The 20,389-nt window shown below is 52.6% G+C and overlaps 1 protein-coding gene across 2 annotated transcripts in view; it reads left to right on the top strand.

Annotated features, from left to right (window-relative positions):
* The window catches only part of pde10a (phosphodiesterase 10A), a 1,307,205-nt gene extending 1,287,235 nt beyond the window's left edge, over positions 1-19,970 (top strand). For both annotated transcript variants that reach the window (XM_072507750.1, XM_072507751.1), the window contains one exon: positions 19,643-19,970. In XM_072507750.1, the coding sequence (XP_072363851.1) occupies positions 19,643-19,724 (82 nt within the window). In that variant the 3' untranslated portion in view covers positions 19,725-19,970. The remainder of the gene's footprint in view (positions 1-19,642) is intronic.
* Positions 19,971-20,389: the final 419 nt, after the last annotated feature.

A 20,389-nucleotide genomic window follows, 5' to 3' on the forward strand; every position in this document is an offset into this window, starting at 1 on the left:
ATTACCTTCGGGAGGCACTCCTCCAGCCTACCCGCCAGTACCTTCGCCAACACTTTTACGTCCACATTCAGAAGTGATATGGGCCGATACGACCCACTCTCCGTCGGATCCTTATCTTTTTTTAGTAACAGGGAAATCGATGCCTGCCCCAAGGTTTGCGGCAACACCCCCTTCCCTATCGCCTCCTCAAACATCCCACCATCATGGGTGCCAACCTATCCTTAAATTTTTTATAATATTCCACCGGAAACCCATCCAGCCCTGCCACCTTCCCCGACTGCATCCTCCCAATCGCATCCTTTATCTCCTGCTCCACTATTGCTCCTTCTAATGTATTCCTGTCCCCCTCCTCTAGCCTCAGGTACTCCAACCCATCTAGAAATTCCTGCATCTCACGGTCTCCCCCGAGTGGATCTGACTTGTACAACCTCTCATAAAACTCCTCAAAAACCTTGTTAATCAGCACTGGGGCCACCACCAACTTCCCTGCCCTATCCTTCACCTGAAGAATTTCCCTTGACGCTGCCTCCCTCCAGAGCTGACCTGCTAACATATCCACGTTCTCCATGATCATAAACTGCACCCCTTGCTCGTCTCAGTTGGCGCACCGCCTTCCTGGTGGACAGTCGGTCGAAGCTCGCCTGTAGTTCCTTCCTCTTTTCCAGCTTCGCCGGGTCCCCATCCTCTGCATACCTCCTATCTACCTCCAACATCTCATCTATTACCCTCTGCCGCTCCAACCTCTCCTCTTTATCCACCCTGGCCTTAAACAAAATTACCTCACCTCTCACCACCACCTTTAGAGCCTCCCAGACGACTGCCTTCGACACCTTACCCGTACAATTGAAACCTACATATTCCTTAATTACCTTTACAATTTTCTCACAGAACACTTGGTTCCCCAAAAGCCCCACATCCAGTTTCCACCCCGGTCTCTGCGCATGAGTATACCTTATGGACCGCTGAGAAAAACGAATACTCCCGTTCCCTTGGGTGCAGGAACCTCCAAGGGTCCACCCCTCCCATTTCCACCATTAGCCCAGCCAGCGCCTTCGCCCCCGCTGATGGGACCAGCGAGGGCGGCCGTGATCTGTCCAACCTTGGCTCCTGCACCAAGTTCTAGTCCCCCCCCCCCACAATCAGCTCATGCGTGTCCAAGTCGGGAATATCCCCAAACACCTTCCTAACGAATCCCACATCGTCCCAATTGGGACCGTATACACTTAACAGCACCACTAATCTCCCCTCCAGTGTCCCTGTCACAATCACATATCTACCCCCCTGATCTGCCACCACCTTCTCCATCTGGAAGCGTACCCTTTTGCTGACCAGCACCACTACCCCTCGAGCACTTCCATCAAATCCGGAGTGAAACACTTGGCTAACCCAGCCCTCTTTAAGTCTCACCTGGTTCTTCACCCTCAAGTAAGTCTCCTGCAGCATTGCTACATCGGCTTTCAAACTTTTAAGATATGCAAGCACCCTTGACCGGACCTCCTAGCCCTCTCATGTTCCACGTGATTATCCTTACTGGGGGTCTCTCACCGCCCCCACCTTTCTTATCCACCATCACCATACCACCGGGCCCTGCCCCATAAGCCTGACCGCCCCTGTCCATTGTTAACATCGAACCCCTTCCCACCCCCTTCCAAGAACCGCCCCCCCTATAAAACATCCTCCAACATCCATCCCTCCACCCCCTCTTGCTCGCCTCGTAGGCCCATTGAAGCCTGCTATCCAGGCTCCAATGTCCGCAGTCCTCCTCTCCCCTCACCCCCGTTCACTAACTGACTTTAGTTAGCTAGCGCGGGTGGCTCCCCCCACCAAGACCTCTCGCCCCCTTCCGCCCAGTCCCAGAGAAAGAAACACCAAAACAAACCCAACAATCCAACCCCTACAATTCACGAACATAACATTTAACCGTCGCAACACAGAACGCCATTAACTTGAACTCTGTAACAATGCAAAGAGAAGTAAATTTCAATACAAATCAGTAAAAAGAAAGTTGTAACATTTGTACATTTTCCAGACGCTCAAACACAGTCCACAGTCTCTCTTCCAGTTCCGCTCTTCACGTCTGTCCCAAGCCTTCTGCCCTCACGAACGCCTCAGCCGCCTCCGCTGTCTCAAAATAAAAGTCTTTGGCGTTATATGTTACTCTCAATTTCGCCGGGTACACCACACCAAATCGCACCCCCTTCTTGTACAAAGCCGCCTTCACTCGCCCAAACGCCGCTCGTCTTTTGCCAACTCCACCGTCCAGTCCTGGTAGATCCGAACCGCAGTACCATCCCACAGCACTTCACGCTCCTGCTTCGCCCAGCTTAATACTTTCTCCTTCATACAAAACTTATGGAAGCAGATAATTACTGCCCTTGGCGGCTCGTTCACTGTGGGCTTCGGCCTTAATGACCGATGAGCTTGGCCTAGCTCGTACAGGGTGGGGGTCTCACCCTCCCCCATCAGCTCCGCCAACTTCTTAGCGAAGTATTGCGTTGGCCTTGGGCCCTCTGTCCCTTCGGGCAAGCCCACAATTCTCAAATTGTGCCGCCTTGAGCGGTTTTCCAAGTCTTCCAGCTTTGCTCGGAGTCCTCTGTTAACCTCCACCACCCTCCGCAGCTCGTCCCCCATCGAGGTGACCTGGTCGCTGTGTCGTGTTACGGCCTCCTCCACTTCCTTCATCTTCTCGCCCTGCTCTCTCACCTCGGCCGATGCCTTTGCCACCTCCACCCTCATCAGGCCGATTGCCTCCTCCACCCATGACCTCAACACGACCGCCATCTCTTTCCTCAAGGCCTCCATGTGCCTCACCAAATGATTTTGCAGCTCCACCGCCATCACCTCGGTCATCTTCTCCACCGTAAGTAGTGCGGCCCCGCCTTGCAGTTCGGCTTCCGCCATCCTGTCAACACCTTTGCTCGTCTTCTCCTTCGGCGGCGAACCCGCGTTTCCTCCTTTCTTCAACGCTGCTCTTCGCATCCTTTATCCGCTTATTGTTTTTTATCTTCTTTCCTTTCTCCTCTCTCCCCCTTCACCCTCCTGCCCTTCATCAATCTGACATTCTTCTTTTTGGAAAAAAAAAGGGGGAGAGAGAAAAAGAAACTTTCACCAAACTTCCTTAAATCTTCTTTCTTTCTCCTCTGCATTCACCTGGGACCAGGCTTCAACCTTCTTTCTTCTTCCTAGGTGGGAGCCATCCGACGTGGAGCACCCTCCCTACATGGTGCCCTGGCCTCGGGCCTGCCGCCTCGGCGTCCTCGTAGCTCCGCCCCCGCCGCCCCAGCGCCTCAGCCGCCCGACACCCGCGCGGGGTTCTTCGCCGGCTTTTAAACCGGCCCTGCTGGCTGCTCGTGGCGGCCCCAAAAGCCGCCGATAGTCTGGGAGTGTGTGAGGACTCGGGGATTTCCCCGAAATCGCCGCGAATCGCGGCCACCGGCGGGAGCTCTTGTTGCTGCGGCTGCCCTGCTCGCCCACGCCACCGGACGTCCGGTGCTTCGGCCTCTTGAAGATGTGCTTCAGGTGCCTGGACCGCTCTGGAGGGGCCCTCCAGTATGACGTTGAGAGGGTCGCCCACATCGTGGCAGCGTGCTGCATCCTCCACAACATCGCACAGCAGAGGGGGCGATGTGGTGGAGGAGGAGCATGAACACCAGTCTTTGTCCGACGAGGAGGATGTAGGGGAGGGGAGGATCAGCAGGACATGGGGCCCTGGCTGGCACTGGAGGCCACATGACGTGCATGGAACGCTCTGATCGCCTCCAGGTTCACTGACTGGCCTGGGGCATGGACAGCATCCCCCCCACTTCCTCCATTATACATACTTGCCCCACTACTGGGTAAGCTCTGGGTTGGCAGTAACACCACAGGTCTGGTCCATGGGATGGAGGATGATGACAACCTGCTCTGCGTTGTGGTCTGGTGCACCACACCGTTTGACAGTGGCTGACTCCTGCCCCCGGTAGCACTTTCCACCATCCACCTGGGTGATCCCTGCAGGCGAGCTGGCCATACCATCACATGGTCCCATCGAATCCCTGGGTACAGTCGGGTGGGGGGGGGGGGAATGGAGAGCCCAGCCCACACACAATGTCCACCCATCCCCTGCAGGAGTCACCTCCTCTTCTCTCGGGGTGCTCGGTGACCCCAGGGCTATTCAATGGGTCTGGGATGCGAGCAGACCTAAACCCTGAGGCACCCCACCACCTGGTGCTGCCAGTTCTGGAGCCCCGCTCTGGTCTTGACCATGATCTGCCTGCTGGAGCCCATGGAGAACAGGGAGTAGACTATCTCCGGCTGGGACTGCACCACATCATGCTGCGACTGTGCCTCCACCTTCTGGTCTGTGACACATCCGCTAGTGACTGCGCCATCACCCTCTATGCGTCCACTGCAGATGACACTCGTGCGGTGTTGGCCTGGGTGGCACGCATGGTCGGCACCACCTCCTGCTCCTGCATGCGATTGGACTCCGCCAACTGCATCTGCAGGTGCTGGATGCTCACCGACAACCTCTCATGTAGTCCCTGGCTCTGCGACTGCATCTCCACGATCAATGGGACCATCCGTTTCAGAAGCCCAAAGCCTATCTGGACGGCAGCTAGTCCCTATGGTCAGCGCGCCCTCTGACCGTCCATCCCCTTGAGAGTTCCTACCTCCACCTGCTGTACCGGATCAGCTGTGTGGTGTGCACCAGAAGGTGTGCCAGGAGCCTGTTCACTAAAATGCCCAACCGAGGTGAGTGTTTCTGGGACAGTGGAGGGTGTTGGAGACAACTGTGACGGGAGATCAGTGTCATCCACGGACTCGAGCTCCGAGGTGTCGTAGGTTTCAGGTCAATGGCTCCCGTCCATGTCAGTGTCATCCTCATCGCTGCCCAACACACGGGGGGAAGCTCAGGTTGTGGCACCGGCTGGGGGCTGGAGACAGCAGAAGGATCCGCCCCATCTCCAGCAAGACGCATGAATAGACCGGCAGGGGGCGGGGGGGGGAGCGTGACAGATGTGTTATGGGGAACTAACTGCAACTCAGTGGGTTCTCACCTCTGTGCTCGAGGCCGATCTCCACCCCTGCAAATTCCCTTCTGCCCCACCGACCATGTCCAGAGCCCACTTCTCTGCCATGTTGAGGGGTCACGGGTCCAGCGGTCCCCCACCAGTTTTCTCCCCCTCCCGGCAGTTATGGGCTGCTTTTTCCCGGGGTGGGAGGACACACAAATCGACAGCATTAGGCAGTCCGACACATGTAGCACAGGGGGTGGGGAGCTGATGGCCTCAGTGACCAGGGCACCCGGCCATGTAAGACGGTATGGGTGCCGGTATGTGATGCAGCGTGGGGCTTTGACCGCCCTCTGGATAGGGGGGGGCGTCACTGGTGTGTGGGACAGGTTTGTTGCCAGGGGCACAGTGCTGCCGGCTCACCCTGGCCGCTCTGAGGAGGTCGTGCAGTTTTTTCCGGCACTGCAGGCTCGTGGCACTGACCGTCTGTGCCACCTGCGCCCAGGCTTGGTGAGCGGCGGTGGCTGGCAGCCTCCTTCCCGGGCCAGGGTACAGGATGGCCTGCCTTTCCTCCACCACGTCCAGGAGGTCTTGAGCTCGGCGTCGATGAATTGTGTTGTCGCTCGTCTTGCTGCCATCTTGTTGGCTGGGGTGGTGTGTGTGGGGAGTGCAGTGTGTATATGCGCCTGCAGCTTGTCAGGCTCCTGAGTGTCAATCACAAATCCGGTACCGTTTCTTATTGGAATCAATGGTGTTCCATGTGGTGCCGCTGCTAGCCCCTCAACGGTCGCTGAATCAGTCCAGGTGAGGCACCAGTTTTGCTGTCGTAGCACAAGATCCTGCCCTGGCATCAACATTTAGTCTCAGGAACGGAGAATCCAGCCATCCATGTCAATTGGAGAAAGCAGTTTAGCAGCTTACATTGATGATCTGGAAGATATGGAATAGCTGTGCTTCCTTGACAATTGCCTGCATTCTCCATTCTCTGTTAATGCTCAAATGGAGTAACCGTATTGTGAAGCCAATGACTCCAGCAGGCACTCGTTGAAGGACACCAAAAAGCAGTGGCTCCAATTGTATCTTCTCAAGGAAGTCTTCCTCTTTTCTCTCAGTTCTGATTCTATTTCGCTGTCACTCAAAGCAGTTTGCGTTTGTCCCGTGAAAGGGCCACTTCGACAAGCCATGGGCTCCTCCCACACTGCCTCCGAGCTCTCCCATGCAGTTTTCTAGTTTTGATTTCAAACTGCACAAATTTTTTAATTCATTCATGGTTTGAAATGGTGGTGGTGAGCCGCTGCAGTCCACATGGTGTAGGTCCTGATTCACGTTCAGCAATTTAATACAATTGAGTGGCTTGTTAGGTTATTTCAGAGGACATTTGCTGTGGATCTGGAGTCACATGTAGGGCAAACCAGATGAGGACAGCAAAATTCCTTCCCTAAAAGACAAGTTGAACTAGTTTTTTTACAACAGTGGTTTCATCGACATCATTAGACTTTAAATTCCATATTTTGTTATTGATTGAATTCAAATTCTACCATCTAATGCGGTGAGATTCAAACCCAAATCTCCAGAACATGGAAATACTTATCCACTGACAATCCCACACGCCACCACCCCTCCCCTTCAAGATGCTGGTGCTGTATTTTTATTTTGAGATCAGTTTCGAACCCACCCATGGCAGTCTTTGGGTCCTCCAATCTACCTGGAACTGCATTACATGTAGGTAGACCTCCCTCCAATTATTCTCCAGCCTCCCCCCAGTAACCCTGGATCCCATTGTCATGGTGGTGGACATTCCAGCCCTCCTTTCTGAACCCATCCCTGTTGATTTCCCCATGCCCCGTGTGGACCTGGCCCTTCCCTATCTTGAGGCTGTGTTCACAGTCTCATACAGGGAAACCCCCACACCTCCCTGACAGCTTTGAATAATCCTCCCCCTTAATTACCTTTTCCCTATCGTATGCTGCAAATGCTTCCCTTAACTATGATCATCCCATCTGCCGCCCAGTCCCGAAACAGCCAACACCATCACCACTGACTGTATGACAATGAACACACCCTGCATACGAAACTGGACCTTATCCGGGCCTTGCCCCTTGCTGGAGCAGATCTACAATGTGCGTGCCATGCACAGCCCTGTAGCATGGCCCACAAAGCCTCAGGATTATCTTTAATCTATCACTTTGACTACAATGTCCACAAATCCCCAGGACTGCCTTTAATCGCTCACACCAAACTCTTGGCCTCAGACCAGGGAGTATGACTGTCTTTCATTGAAATCCCCCATTCCGTCATGACTCTGATCACAACACAATCTCCCTTTCCCCGACCTCCATGAGTCTGTGCAACCCATCCCTTATGTTCCCGATTAACACAGCACACACACACCCGCCCCCGGACTCCTGGACCAGAGTCTGCATGTATCTCCTCCCATTCATATTCCTATCCTTCCCCTTTCTGTGCCTGTGTTCTACTCTTCCCATGGCAGGCTTCAAGTTCTCCACCCTGATCTCCCCTCTGCCTGACATCATTCCCCCATCACCCCCGTCAACTCCACGATACCCCACTGTCCCTCATGCATCTGTCATCCTTGCCTCCCACCTCTCTAATCCCACCAAAGCCCATTGTTCCCCATGTCCCTGTCATCCGTCCCCACCACTGTCCCCACAGACAACCACCCCCACCCAGTTGCAATACTGGTCTCTGTCTCAGAGTTCAGCCTTGCCTGAGACTCGCAGGACACACTGAGTGCTGTCCTCCCAGATATGGAGACAGCCACTGTGAGCAGACCAACCCCACATACCCACCATTGCGGCATTAGACTGGTATCACTGAGAAACTAGAGCAGCGCTATTGCAGGTAGACTTTGAATGTTGCACTCACCTCAAAGTCACAAGTGATGTGAGGGCCAACAGCTGCACGCCGCTTATATTGGCAATGATTTAGACCCATCTAATTTCCTGCTGATGTGGCACGCAGTTGGGAAGGGGAACGTGATTCCGGCGAGTAGCATTTTAATAAATATTCATCCACAACAGTATAAATCTGACCCTATTTCCAGTTGTCTCCAGCTTTGACAAAGAGTCATCCAGACTTGAAACATTAGCTCCCTTCTCTCTCCATAGATGCTGTCAGACCTGTTGCGATTGCCCAGATCTTTCCATTTTTAGAAATCTTTAATGATGGTTTCATGCAATTTCCTTACCACAGATGTTAAGCTAAGTCGCCTGTAGTTTCCTGCTTTCTGTCTTCTTTCTTTATTAAATAGGATTCATATTTGCTATTTTCTAATCTGATGGGACCTTTCCAGGGAATTGTAGAAATTTAAGATCAATGCATCTATTATCTCACCAGCCTCCAGAATGAAGTCCATCGGCACCTGGAGACTTTTCAGCTTTTATTTGTAATAATTTCTCAGTCCCCTTTCCCTGGTGATTGTAATTGTTTTAAGTTCCTCCCTTTCACCACCTGATTCACAATTACTTCTGGGATGTCATTTGTATCGTATCCTCTACCGTGAAGATAGATTCAAAATATCTGATGATTGATCTGCCATTTCCTTAATTTCCATTATTAATCCCCCACTCTCACTCTCTGGAGGACCAATGCTCACTTTACAATCTTTGCCATTTTAAATTTCTGCAGTAACTTTTGCTATCTGTTTTTATATTTTTAGCTGGCTTTCCTCGTACTCTAATTTCTCCCTCCTTGTTAATCTTTTCATCATTGCTTACAGTCCTTTATATTCTGTCCACTCTTCTGAGCATCTATCCTGTCAAACTCCCTGAGAATCCTGTGGCGTGATTCTCCAGTCGCCGACGTCGAAATCCCGTTCGGTGATCGGACGGAGACTCCCCGTTTCCGACCAAATCGTGGGCAGCGCGCTTTCGCGACGCTCCGCCCCCTCCAAAGCAGCATACTCGCAGAGGTCCGCCCCTGATGCTCCGCCCCCGACCGGCCGAGTTCCTGACGGCGTCGGTCGCGTGTGCTATCATCCGTCGGGAACTCGGGGGGGGGGGGGGTGGCAATCCGCAGGCAGGGAGGACTTTGTCAGGGCTGGGGGCACTGTTGGGGAGTGGTCCAGGGCTCGCGAGCCGGCCAAAGAGGGGGTACAATTTTGCAGGCCGGGTTCGCGAGCGGCCGCCACCATCTTTCACGGCGCGGCCGCTGCAGGCCACCAGGCCGTATCGGCAGCTAGTGCCAGGTGCTCTACGCTGCTCGACTGCTCGCCCCCAGCCAAATGGAGGATCGGTGCCCATTTTGCACCAAATGTTTGGTCGTAAAATGCCACCATTCCCACACCGGCGTGGGGGACATAACCTCAGAATCGGAGAATCCAGCCCTACATGTCTCAATTAGGTCGCCTCTCATTCTTCTTAACTCCAATAAGTACAGGCCCAACCTACTAATGGAATACTCTCCACTTGCCTGCATGAGTGCAGCTCCAACAGCACTCATCATCCAGGACAAAGCAGCCCATTTAATTGTTCCCCTTCCACAAACATTCAAACCCTCCACCACCGACGAACAGTGGCAGCCGTGGGTACCATCTACAAGGTGCACTGCAGTAACTCGCCAAGGTTCCTTAGACAGCACCTTCCAAATTTTACAACCACTACCATCTAGAAGGACAAGGGCAGACGATATCTGGGAACCCCACCACCTGGAGATTTCCCTCCAAGTCACTCACCACCCTGACTTGGAAATATATCGCTGTTCCTTCACTGTCGCTGAGTCAAAATCCTGGAATTCCCTCCCTAACAGCACAGTGGGTATACATACACCCCAAGGATTGCAGTGGTTCAAAAAGGAAACTCACCACCACCAAGTGGTGAAGGGCAACTAGGGATGGGCAATAAATGCTGGCCTACCAGCGACGCCCACATCCCGTAAATGAACAACTTAAAAAAACTCAATCTCTCTTGTAAGCAATCCCTCCATGTCTGGGATCAACCTAGTGAACCTTCTCTGGATCCAATGGCAGTATATCTTTCCTTAGATATGGGGACCATAACTGTTTGCAGTATTTCAGGTGTGGTCTAACTAGTGCCTTGAATAGTTTTAAAAAGATGAGCCCGGGAGGACCTGCAGGAGGAGCCGGAGGATGGGCTATAGACGGCAGCGGCAAGGGCCCAGCTTGCCCGTGGGACCAGAAGGATCTTCATCCTCGCCCGATTCTCATAGGACGAGGCTTTGTCCATTAGCTCTCCCCGTGCCCTGCAATCCCTCCTTCCCTCAATCCTCCCCCCCCATTCCCCTCCTTCTCACCCATTTCCCTCATTCCTCCTTCCCTCAATTCCCCCTCCCCATTCCCCTCCTACCCATTTCCCTCCTTCCCCCCTCAAACCTTCCTCCCCCCCATTTCATGCGCCTCCCACACACACCCTCCCCTGACTACCCTACTCCACCCTCCCAAGGGTCTGTGTAACGTCACCTCAGGCTGATGGGCCTGTGTTGGCACTGCCAGTGGGTCAATATATAAAGCAGGAGAGTGATGATAACACGCTGTGAGGTTAGCTCTGTGCCCCTCAGTTTATGCCAAAGTCTGACTCTCACTGAACAGGGTCTGCATCGGGGGAGTTTGATCTTGCACCACTGTGCCCGGGAGTGCAGGGGGTGGGGGAAGCGGAGAGCAACAGGTTCTAGGGGTGCAGGCAGGCCCAGTGTGAAGATTAACGTGAAAGGTTTTACGAGTATCAGGAGTAACATGTTTTAACGGTGAACATTTGACGTTTCCATTCCCCCTAGCTACAGATAATCCCTCCCCGCCCCCCCCCCCCCCCCTCCCCCAACCCTGAAGTGCCCACTCAGGGATCCTCTCTCTTGAACTTTCGTGGTCTGCTGCTACATCCTGTGTCAGCAGGAAGCACATCAGAAGTGTAGGAGCCTGCTGGTTTCCGCGCCCTGTGGCCTTTGATGTCCTTGGCGGACATCTTCTGGAGGGCCTGGAGTCAGAGGGCCCGGCTGACTTACCAATGTCACAGGCATTACTATACCACCTTGTTCTACCTTGAGATACGCCGGTGTCAGGAGGGGGCAATTCGGAAGAACTGGAGATCGCCGTCGTCTCCTTGGTGGCAGGCTCCAGGTTGACCTCCAGCATTTCCTCCTCCTTGACGGTGCCCGTAGGGCACTGGAGGTCTCCATGGGATGAAGGGGCAGCTGGAGCATACTCCTGAGGCCTCTGGGTCATCTGGCGGTTCCCCATTGCCTGCACCATGTTGTCAATGCCCTCAGTGATGATCCTGAGTGACTGGGACATGCTCTGCAGTGCTTCAGCAATGTCCCTCAGTGACTGGGACATGATGTCGAGGCCCTCAACCATGCTCGTCACGGACTGAGCCATACCTTGGACACCACCGCTTGAGACGCTGACGTCGTTCTCCAGGTTTTCCATTGCATTTGCCACCCTAGCGGTGTTGGGCTCAGTGCCACGCATTGTCGGCATCGTCTCCAGCACCCGTAGCCTTTGGAACTCCTTCAATCGGCTATGCTGGAATGTTGCTGACATCCCTTCCTGAATCCCATGGCTGTATCCTATCAACTGCATCAGCTCTTGGTAACCTTGTCCAGAGCCGAGTCCTGGGATCCAGCAGACCTCCAACTGCGGTTTCCCTTGGATGTTCCTGCCTCCAACTGATGTGCATCAGCAACTGTGTGCTCACGAGATTGTGCCCCAGAAGCCTGTCCTCCAACGTCACCCACCGGGGTGTGTGTCTCTGTGCTGGTGTAAGGTGGGAATGATAACTGTGACACGTCGATGGTGGCCTCCTCAGAGCTCTCCTCAGAGGTGGTTTATGGGTGACAGGGAAGGGAGAACGGTTCCGATGGCCCGGCCTCATCAGATGGCGATCCTACGAGACAATGGACATGTGGGAAGTATCAATTTCTGAGTGATTTGTGGGGAGGGGGGGTTGGGAACTTGAGGGGTGGCAGGCGGAACTGGGAGAGAGGTAGTAACTTACCCTTGCAGCTAGGGGGAGGTAATTGGTCTTCTTCTGACACTGGACAGCGGTCCTTCTGGTCATGCTGCCCACACTGACAGCCGCTGCTAATACCTCCCAGGTGTATTGGTGACCCTGCTGCTGGTCCTCCGACCCCTCGGAGGAACTGTCTCATCTCGCATCAATGGCGTCGAGAGGCCTTGTGAGGTCAACATCCCCTAACCGAGGAGCTGCCCCTGTGCGCAGCCATGCCTGTGTGTTGACTGCGAGTGACTTGACTGGTGAGGGAGTGTTTAAAAGCAGCTACCCCTTGTTAGCGGTGAGATGCTGAGGCGCAAGTCTAGCAAATCACAGCAAGTCAGCCAGTAATGGCGGGAAGCATGTGGGGACTCATTTCTGGCACTAAATGCCATTAAATATGGGCCGCGATCTCGCCAACATGGCCGGTGGGAAACACCTGCCGATCGCGCCAAAAATAACTTAGAAATGTTTCCTTTAAATCATGCCCAAATTATAATATATAATAATTTCCTACATTCATCACACTCTGTAACCTCTTTGTATCATCCTCACCACTTGTCTCCCATCTATTTTTATGCCATTCGCAAACTTGACAAGCTGCAAGAACCTCACAGCTGTTGGACCACTGCAGAGGCTGACACTCCTCCACTCATACCCTCCGCCACACTGAGGAGCGCCGCTGCAATCTCCAGGTGGCTCTGGCACATGATTGCCTGTGAGTGGGCAGCCCTGTCCTGGGCCACGGCCCCCGCCTGCACAGAATGCCCCAAGTCTTGCACACTCTGACCCATGTCCGACACCGTCGCCCCCATTGCCTCCACCACGGACGTCACCCGTGCAGTTACGACCTGAGTGGCACGAATGACCGGCATCACTCCCTGCTCCTACAGGCGGATGAACTCCTCCACCTGCGTCTGCGGGTTCTGGAAGCCGGCTGTCGGCCCCTCCTCTCGTCCCTGGGTCTCTGCCTGCACCTGCACTATGGGCGGGATTGGATGTTCCAGGAGCCCGGGACCCGTCTGGGTGGCAGCTGGTTGCTGGGGCCAGCCTGCCCTCCGACTTACTGGCCCCTCGGCTGCTCCTACCTCCACCTGCTGTACCGGAACGACTATGTGGTGTGCACCAGTGAGTGTCCCAGAAGCTTCTTCACTAATTTGCCCAACCGAGGTGATAGTCTCTGAGACGGTGGAGGGTGTTGGAGACAGCTGTGACGGAAAGTCAGTGTCCTCCTCCGACCCGAACCCCGGGGTCTCCTGGGTCGTGGTGTCCTGGGTTGTGGTGTCCTGGGTCATCTCGGGCAGAGGGCTGGTGTTGCGGCTGCTCTCTCCGCCGGTGCTCGGATTTCTGGGGGGCACCTGCCCTGGCACTCGCTGGGTGGGGGGCACTGGACAGGCTGGGACCATCCCCGGCTCGTCCTGTAAGACACAAGACAGCATGTATGATTAGACAGCCGGAGGGGGGTTGAGGCACGATCAATTTAACTGGAGACTAAGTTGAATCCAAACTGAGGCTTTATTAGTATTAGATGTGTGGCCCTCCCACAGCAGCTGATGAAATGGCTGCGAGCTGAAGGCCACGCATATTTATAACCCGGCTCCTGGGCGGAGCTAGCATGCAGGGGCCCAGGTGAACCCATAGTGCAGGTTCTACCGTACAACCCTTAATATAAGAACACAGTGGTTTATCACATTCACCCCCTGTTAAAATTGAGTCTGGCGGGGGTGGTGGAGAACTATATACAATTAGCAATCTTTAATATTTACAGAGCAGTAAAAAAATGTCTCTGGTCATCCGACGGACCGGTCAGAGGTTCAGCTGGTCCGGTGCCTTGATGGTCCTTTGAGAGTGACGAAGTGGAGCCAGCGATGTTGGTGCTGTCGTGGTCGAAGTTGACTCCGATAGCGTGCCGAAATCCTCTTCATCAACGGGGGTGGGCAGGGGGAGGACGGACGGTCCTAGGGGGGTGATGGGGGTAGCGGGGATGGGGAGGGGGGCGACGGGGATGGTGTGGGGGTGGAACCTGCTGGTGCCAGGTCCCTGAGGGAGACGGTATCCTGGCGGCCTTCGGGAAACGTGGATTTGCGTGGAGCAGGTGCACCCTTTCCACCAACGGATCCGCCTTGTGGAGCCGCACATGTTTACGGAGAAGCACGGTTCCCGGAGCTGTGAGCCAAGTTGGGAGTGATACCCCGGATGTGGACTTCCTGGGGAAGGCAAAAAGATGTTCATGCGGTGTACTGTTAGTAGCAGTGCAAAGTAATGAGCGAATAGAATGTAATGCATCAGAGAGGACCTCTTGCTAGCGGGAGGCCGGGAGATTTCTGGACGGTAGGGCCAGCTGGATGGCCCTCCATACCGTCTCATTCTCCCTTTCTATCTGTCCGTTTCCCCGGGGGGTTGTAGCTCGTCGTTCTGCTGGAGACGATATCCCTGCTGAGCAGGAACTGACGTAGCTCATCACTCGTGAATGAGGATCCCCTGTCACTGTGGATGTAGGTGGGGAAGCCGAACAGAGTGAAGATAGAATTAAGGGCTTTAGTGACAGTGGCAGATGTCATGTCAGGGCATGGGATGGCGAAGGGAAACCGGGAGTATTCATCGATCACACTGAGGAAATGTGTGTGTTGATCGGAGATGGGGAGGGGCCTTTGAAATCCACGCTGAGGCGTTCAAAGTGGAGGGAGGCCTTCACCAGGTGTGCGCGGTCCGGCTGGTAGAAGTGCGGCTTGCACTCCGCACAGACCTGGCAGTCCTTGGTGATCGTCCTTACTTCCTTGACGGAGTAGGGCAAATTTCGTGCCTTAATGAAGTGGTACAACCGAGTGACCCCTGGATGACAAAGGCTGTTGTGCAGGGCCCGGAGTCGGTATACCTGTGCGCTGGCACATGTACCTCGGGATAGCGCGTCTGGGGGCTCGTTGAGTTTGCCAGGGCGATACTTAATCTCGTAATTATAGGTGGAGAGCTCGATTCTCCACCGCAAGATTTTATCATTTTTGATCTTGCCCCACTGTGTTGTTGAACATGAAGGCTACCGACCGTTGGTCAGTGAGGAGAGTGAATCTCCTGCCGGCCAGGTAATGCCTCCAATGTCACACAGCCTCAACGATAGCCTGGGCCTCCTTTTCGACAGATGAGTGCTGAATTTCGGAGGCATGGAGGGTGCGGAAAAAGAATGCCACGGGCCTGCCTGCCTGGTTGAGGGTGGCGGCAAGGGCGACGTCCGATGCGTCGCTTTCCACTTGGAAAGGAAGTGTTTCGTCTACAGCGTGCATTCCAGCTTTGGCGATATCAGCTCTGATCTGGGCGAAAGCCTGTTGGGCTTCGGATGTCAGGGGGAAATGAGTGAACTGTATGAGCGGGCGGGCCTTATCCGCATAGTTTGGGACCCACTGTGCGTAATACGAGAAGAACCCCAGGCAGCGTTTGAGGGCCTTGGGGCAGTGGGGGACAGGGAGCTCCATGAGGGTCGCAAGCGGTCGGGATCGGGCCTCAGAACTCCGTTCTGGACCATATAGCCGAGGATGGCTAAGCGGTTTGTACGGAACACACACTTCTTGTTATACGTGAGGTTGAGGAGAGTGGCGGTGTGGAGAAATATAGTGAGGTTGGCGCCGTGGTCCTGCTGATTATGGCCACAGATGGTCACATTGTCTAGGTACGGAAACGCAGCCCGCAACCCGTACCAGTCGACCAGCTGCGAGCTGGAGGCCACGCATATTTATAACCCGGCTCCTGGGCGGAGCTAGCATGCAGGGGCCCAGGTGAACCTGTAGTGCAGGTTCTACCGTACAACCCTTAATATAGGAACACAGTGGTTTACGACAGGGGTGAGGCGTGAGGTGGTGAAGGCTGGTGTGAGGGGGATGTGGGGTGAGGGGGGTTGGGGTGTGGGGTGAGGGGGGGGTGGGATGAGGGGAATGTGGGGTGTGGGGGGCTGTGAGAACCCGCAACCAGGCAGGGAGTCTCACTTGGTCGCATGCCGCCGACCTCCACGTCGGCAACCTCCCTCTCCTCTGGCCCACCGACAATGTGCAGTGGCCTCTGCTCAGGCACACCGAGGGGACGTAGGCCTGGTGGTCCCCCTCCGGTCTTCTCCCACTCCCGCCGGTTGTGCGCAGCCTTGTCCTGGGGGGGCAAATACAAACAGCAAGTGTTAGACGGTCCGACACATGCAGCCCAGGGGTTGGGTATCTGATGGCATCAGCGGCCAGGGTACACGGCCATTGCGGCTGGCATAGGATATACAGCCATGTGGGTCACGGTGGGGGTCTGACCATCCCCCTGAGGGGGGTAGGTCACATGTGTGTGGGGGTAGGGTGCCTGGTCCCAGGGGCACAGTGCTGGGTACTCACCCTGGCCGCCCTGAGGAGTTTGTGCAGTTTTTCCTGCACTGGTCAGCAGTCCGGGCCACCACCCTGACGGCGGCTGCCATCTCTGCCCAGGCACGGTGAACGATGGCGCCTGCTGACCTCCGTCCCGGCCTGGGGTATAGTATCAGCCTCCTCTCCTCCACGGAGTCACGGAGGGTTTCGAGTTCGGCGTCCCGGAAGCGCGGCGCTGCCCTCCTTGCGGCCATGTTGGCTGCGACGCTTGTGTGTGTGAGGGGGAGAATGGTCTATGTGCAGCCGCGGCGGGGCGTCAATCACGGAACCGCCGAATTGGCCGCTGGTCCGTTAACATTGTGTTGAGTTTCATGATCCGCCACTGCTAGCCCCTTGGGAGCGGTTGAATCGCTGCATCTGGGGACCCGATCACGCCGTCGTGAAACTCCACCGATTTCACGACGCCATCAACACTTAGTCTCAGGAACGGAGAATCCAGCCAATGAATGGATTACAGCTAATGGATCTGTGGATGCAGGTCACTGCTGCACTCCTTCCAGGAATGGACAATTGGAGCTGCAAGTTAAGTGTTATAGCTGTAATTCTTCTCACTGCCCCTGTCTGGACTGCTCTCTAGTTTCCAGACGGGTATCTTTTCTATGGGGACGGTGTCTGTGGGGGGAGTCCCTTCAGACAGGGGTCCCTGGGGAGGTGGGATTCCCCTGTTAGGGGGTCGCTGAAGGGCTCCCCTATTACAGGGCACATTGTGGCAGTCTCCCTGTTACAGGGCTCATTGTGGAGTCTCCCTATTATAGGGCTCATTGTGCAGGTCTGCCTATTACAGGCTCATTGTGGGGTCTCCTTATCACAGGGTCCCTGTGGGGATTCATGGGGAGTCTGGTAGAGGCGGTGTAGCCAGGTAGTGCATTGTAGGGGGGGGGCCTTGAATGGGCTCGGATGGTTTCTACCAGCATGGTCCTGGCATGGTGGACCTCATGGGGACCGGAGAATCATGGAAGGCCGGAATATAGGGCACCGGGCCTGCTAAATGTATGCAAATGAGTCATTAACACCCATTTGCATTTAATTACCTTTTTCCGTCCGCCAGCGTCAGAGCATCACGATTGGGTCGGCGCCCGACGTCGATGCCAATTTTGCCCGATGCCTGATTCTCCGTCCCATTGGGTAACACATTCCGGGCATCCCAGGATGGAGAATCTCGCTCCACATTTCTGGAATCAATCGATTGAACCTCCTTTGAGCTGTGTCTAATGCAACTACATCCATCCTCAAATAAAGGGTCCAAAACTGTACACAGTACTCCAGATGCGGTTTCACCAACACCTTGTACAGTCGCATTGACACTTTACTCTATCACTTTAGCTATAATAGCCAAATTCCGTTTGCCTTCCTTATAACCTACTGTACCCGCATAATAGTTTTCTACGATTCATGCACGAGGATACCCAGATCCCTCTGTACCGAAGCACTCTAAAGTTTCTCTCCATTTATATAAGTTGCCTTTCAATTTTTCCAGCCAAAATGGATAACTTCACACTTATCCACGTTAAACTCCATCTGCCAAGTTTTGGCCCACTCACCTAACCTATCTATATCTATTTGTAAATTCTTATTTCCTCATTGCAGCTTTAGTGTCATCTGCAAACTTGGCGATAGTACCTTCTATCCCTACATCTACGTCATTAACATATATTATAAATAGTTGGGACCCGAGGACTAAACCCGGTGGCACCCCACTACTTGCATCTTGCCAACCAGAAAAACACACTTTTCCCAACTGTCTGCCTTCGCCTGTTAGCGAGTCTCCTATCCAAGCTAATAAATTACCCCAAACCCCATGGAATCTTATCTTGTGTCCAGATATACTACATCTACATGATCTCCATTACATTATCCACTTGGCTTGTTACATCTTCGAAGAACTCTAGAAAATGAGTCAAACAATATTTACCTTTCATAAATCCATGCTGGCTCTAATGGATTGCATTTTAACTTTCCAAATTTCCTGTTATTTTGTTAATGGTTGATTAACTGGTCTGCTGTTGCCTATTTTCTGCTTCCCTCCCTTTTTGAATAAGGGCTTTACATTGGCAGTTTTCCAATCCACTGGAGCCTTTCTGGAATATAACCAATGGATCAATTTTCTCTGCTGCCACTTCCTTTAAAATCCTAGGATGTAGGCCATCAGGCCCCGAGGACTTCAATCCCAATCGTTTGTTCAGTACTTTTTCCCTATTGATGGTGATTGTTCTAAGCTCATAGAATTCCTACAGTGCAGAAGGAGGCCAATCGGCCCATCGGGTCTGCACAAACTTTCTGAAAGAGCACCCTACCTAGGCCCACTCCCCTGCCCCATCCCCACAACCCTCTAACCTGCACATCGTGGGACACTAAGGGGCAATTTAGCTCGAACAATCCACCCAAACTGCACATTTTTGAACTGTTTCTCCCTTTCTGTAACCTCTGCATTACCTGTTACTATTGGGATTATATAGTCTCTTCCACTGTGAAAACTGAAGAAAAGTATTGATTTAGTATCTCTGCCATTTCTGTGCTCCCCACTATTAACTCCACGGTCTCATCCTCCATAGGCCCAACATTCATGTCAGCTCCTCTCTTCCCTTTTATCTACTTATTAAAGTTTTTACTAATCTTTTTTATATTTTGCGCTAGCTTTCTTTCATAATTTACCTTTGTTCCTTTTATACTTTTTTAGTAACCTTTTGTTGATCTTCATAAGTTTCCCAATCTGCAAGCCTGCCACTGGTGTACATTTGTTTTTTTTGTCTTTATATTATCTTTAACTTTGCTTTGATAAGAGATTTTTAAAATCATGAATAGTTCTCATAGAGAAAATAAGTAGAAATTATTTCGAGTGGCAGGAGAGTCAGTAATCAGAGGACACTGATTTAAGCAAACTGGCAAAAGGCCCAGAGGCAACATGAGGGAAAACATATTTAGGCAGTGAGCTGTTTTCGTATGAAGAGTGGTGTGACCAAATCCAATAATAATTTTTGGAAAATACTTTAATGGATGCAAATTGTCATATTACGGGAAAGTGGCAGGGGGGTGGATCTAATTGGATGACTCTTTCAAAAAGTTGGCATGATGGACCGAACAACCTCTGTGATGTACATGTCCTCTGATACTGGATACCTGGAGTGTTTTGATTGTGTAAAATATTGGTGAAAGAGAAGCTTTCTCTAATCCCAAAAGGAAAATCCAAAACCAGTAGCCAGAGGCAGTGTGAAACCAAATTACTTTGGCCTTCATGTGTTGATGAAATGTTGATGGAAGATATATTTTAAAAATTGTGTCTGTTTCTGCTTTTTAGGGAAAATCTCACTCTGTGGGAGAAGGTTAAACAAGCAAGTGATGGCTCAGATCTGGACCAGGCAGCTCCCTCAAATAAGTGATGGAACTGGTGCTCCAGGCCGAATGCTCCACTGTTAGATGCTTGACTCTGAATTGAGAAGAGAGACCTGTTACAGCAATGAATACAATGACATTACCTAACAAGTCCATGAAGACGTGGCTCCAACTCTAGCTAATAATACAAGTCATTTGGAGGTTTAACATTTGTTAAAGCATCAGATATAGCTGTCTTAGCGAATCTGTTGTATTTGAAAATGACATGTTTTTAAAGAAAACATTGGCCCTTTCTTGTATGCTGTATTGGTGTGGCCTTAATATTTATTCTGAGACAGGCAGGTACTTTCCATGCAATTTTACACTTGGTGTAGCATCTTCAAATATTCTGTCTGCGTCTGAAATCATTATTTTTGTCACGTGGTTTACATATTAGTTTGAATGCCACTAAAAGATAGGATGAGACTGCATTATAGTAGTTATAGTCAGAGAGTGACAAATCTTATTGAAATATTATTTAAGTGATGGCAGCATGCATTATCCATGCAAATTGCAAAAAAAAGACTAGTTTTTCAGCTATCCTGACATTTTATTTTAAATGGGAATTGCAAAATGGCTAAAGAAACTCATTGCCAGTTCTTTATTGGGGATGTAAATGAAGGAGAGTCGTGGGATGCAAAACTCCTTTGAAAGGCAAAGGGAAGCAATGTGT

Source organism: Scyliorhinus torazame, chromosome 1, assembly GCF_047496885.1.
Source record: "Scyliorhinus torazame isolate Kashiwa2021f chromosome 1, sScyTor2.1, whole genome shotgun sequence".
NCBI lineage: Eukaryota > Metazoa > Chordata > Chondrichthyes > Carcharhiniformes > Scyliorhinidae > Scyliorhinus > Scyliorhinus torazame.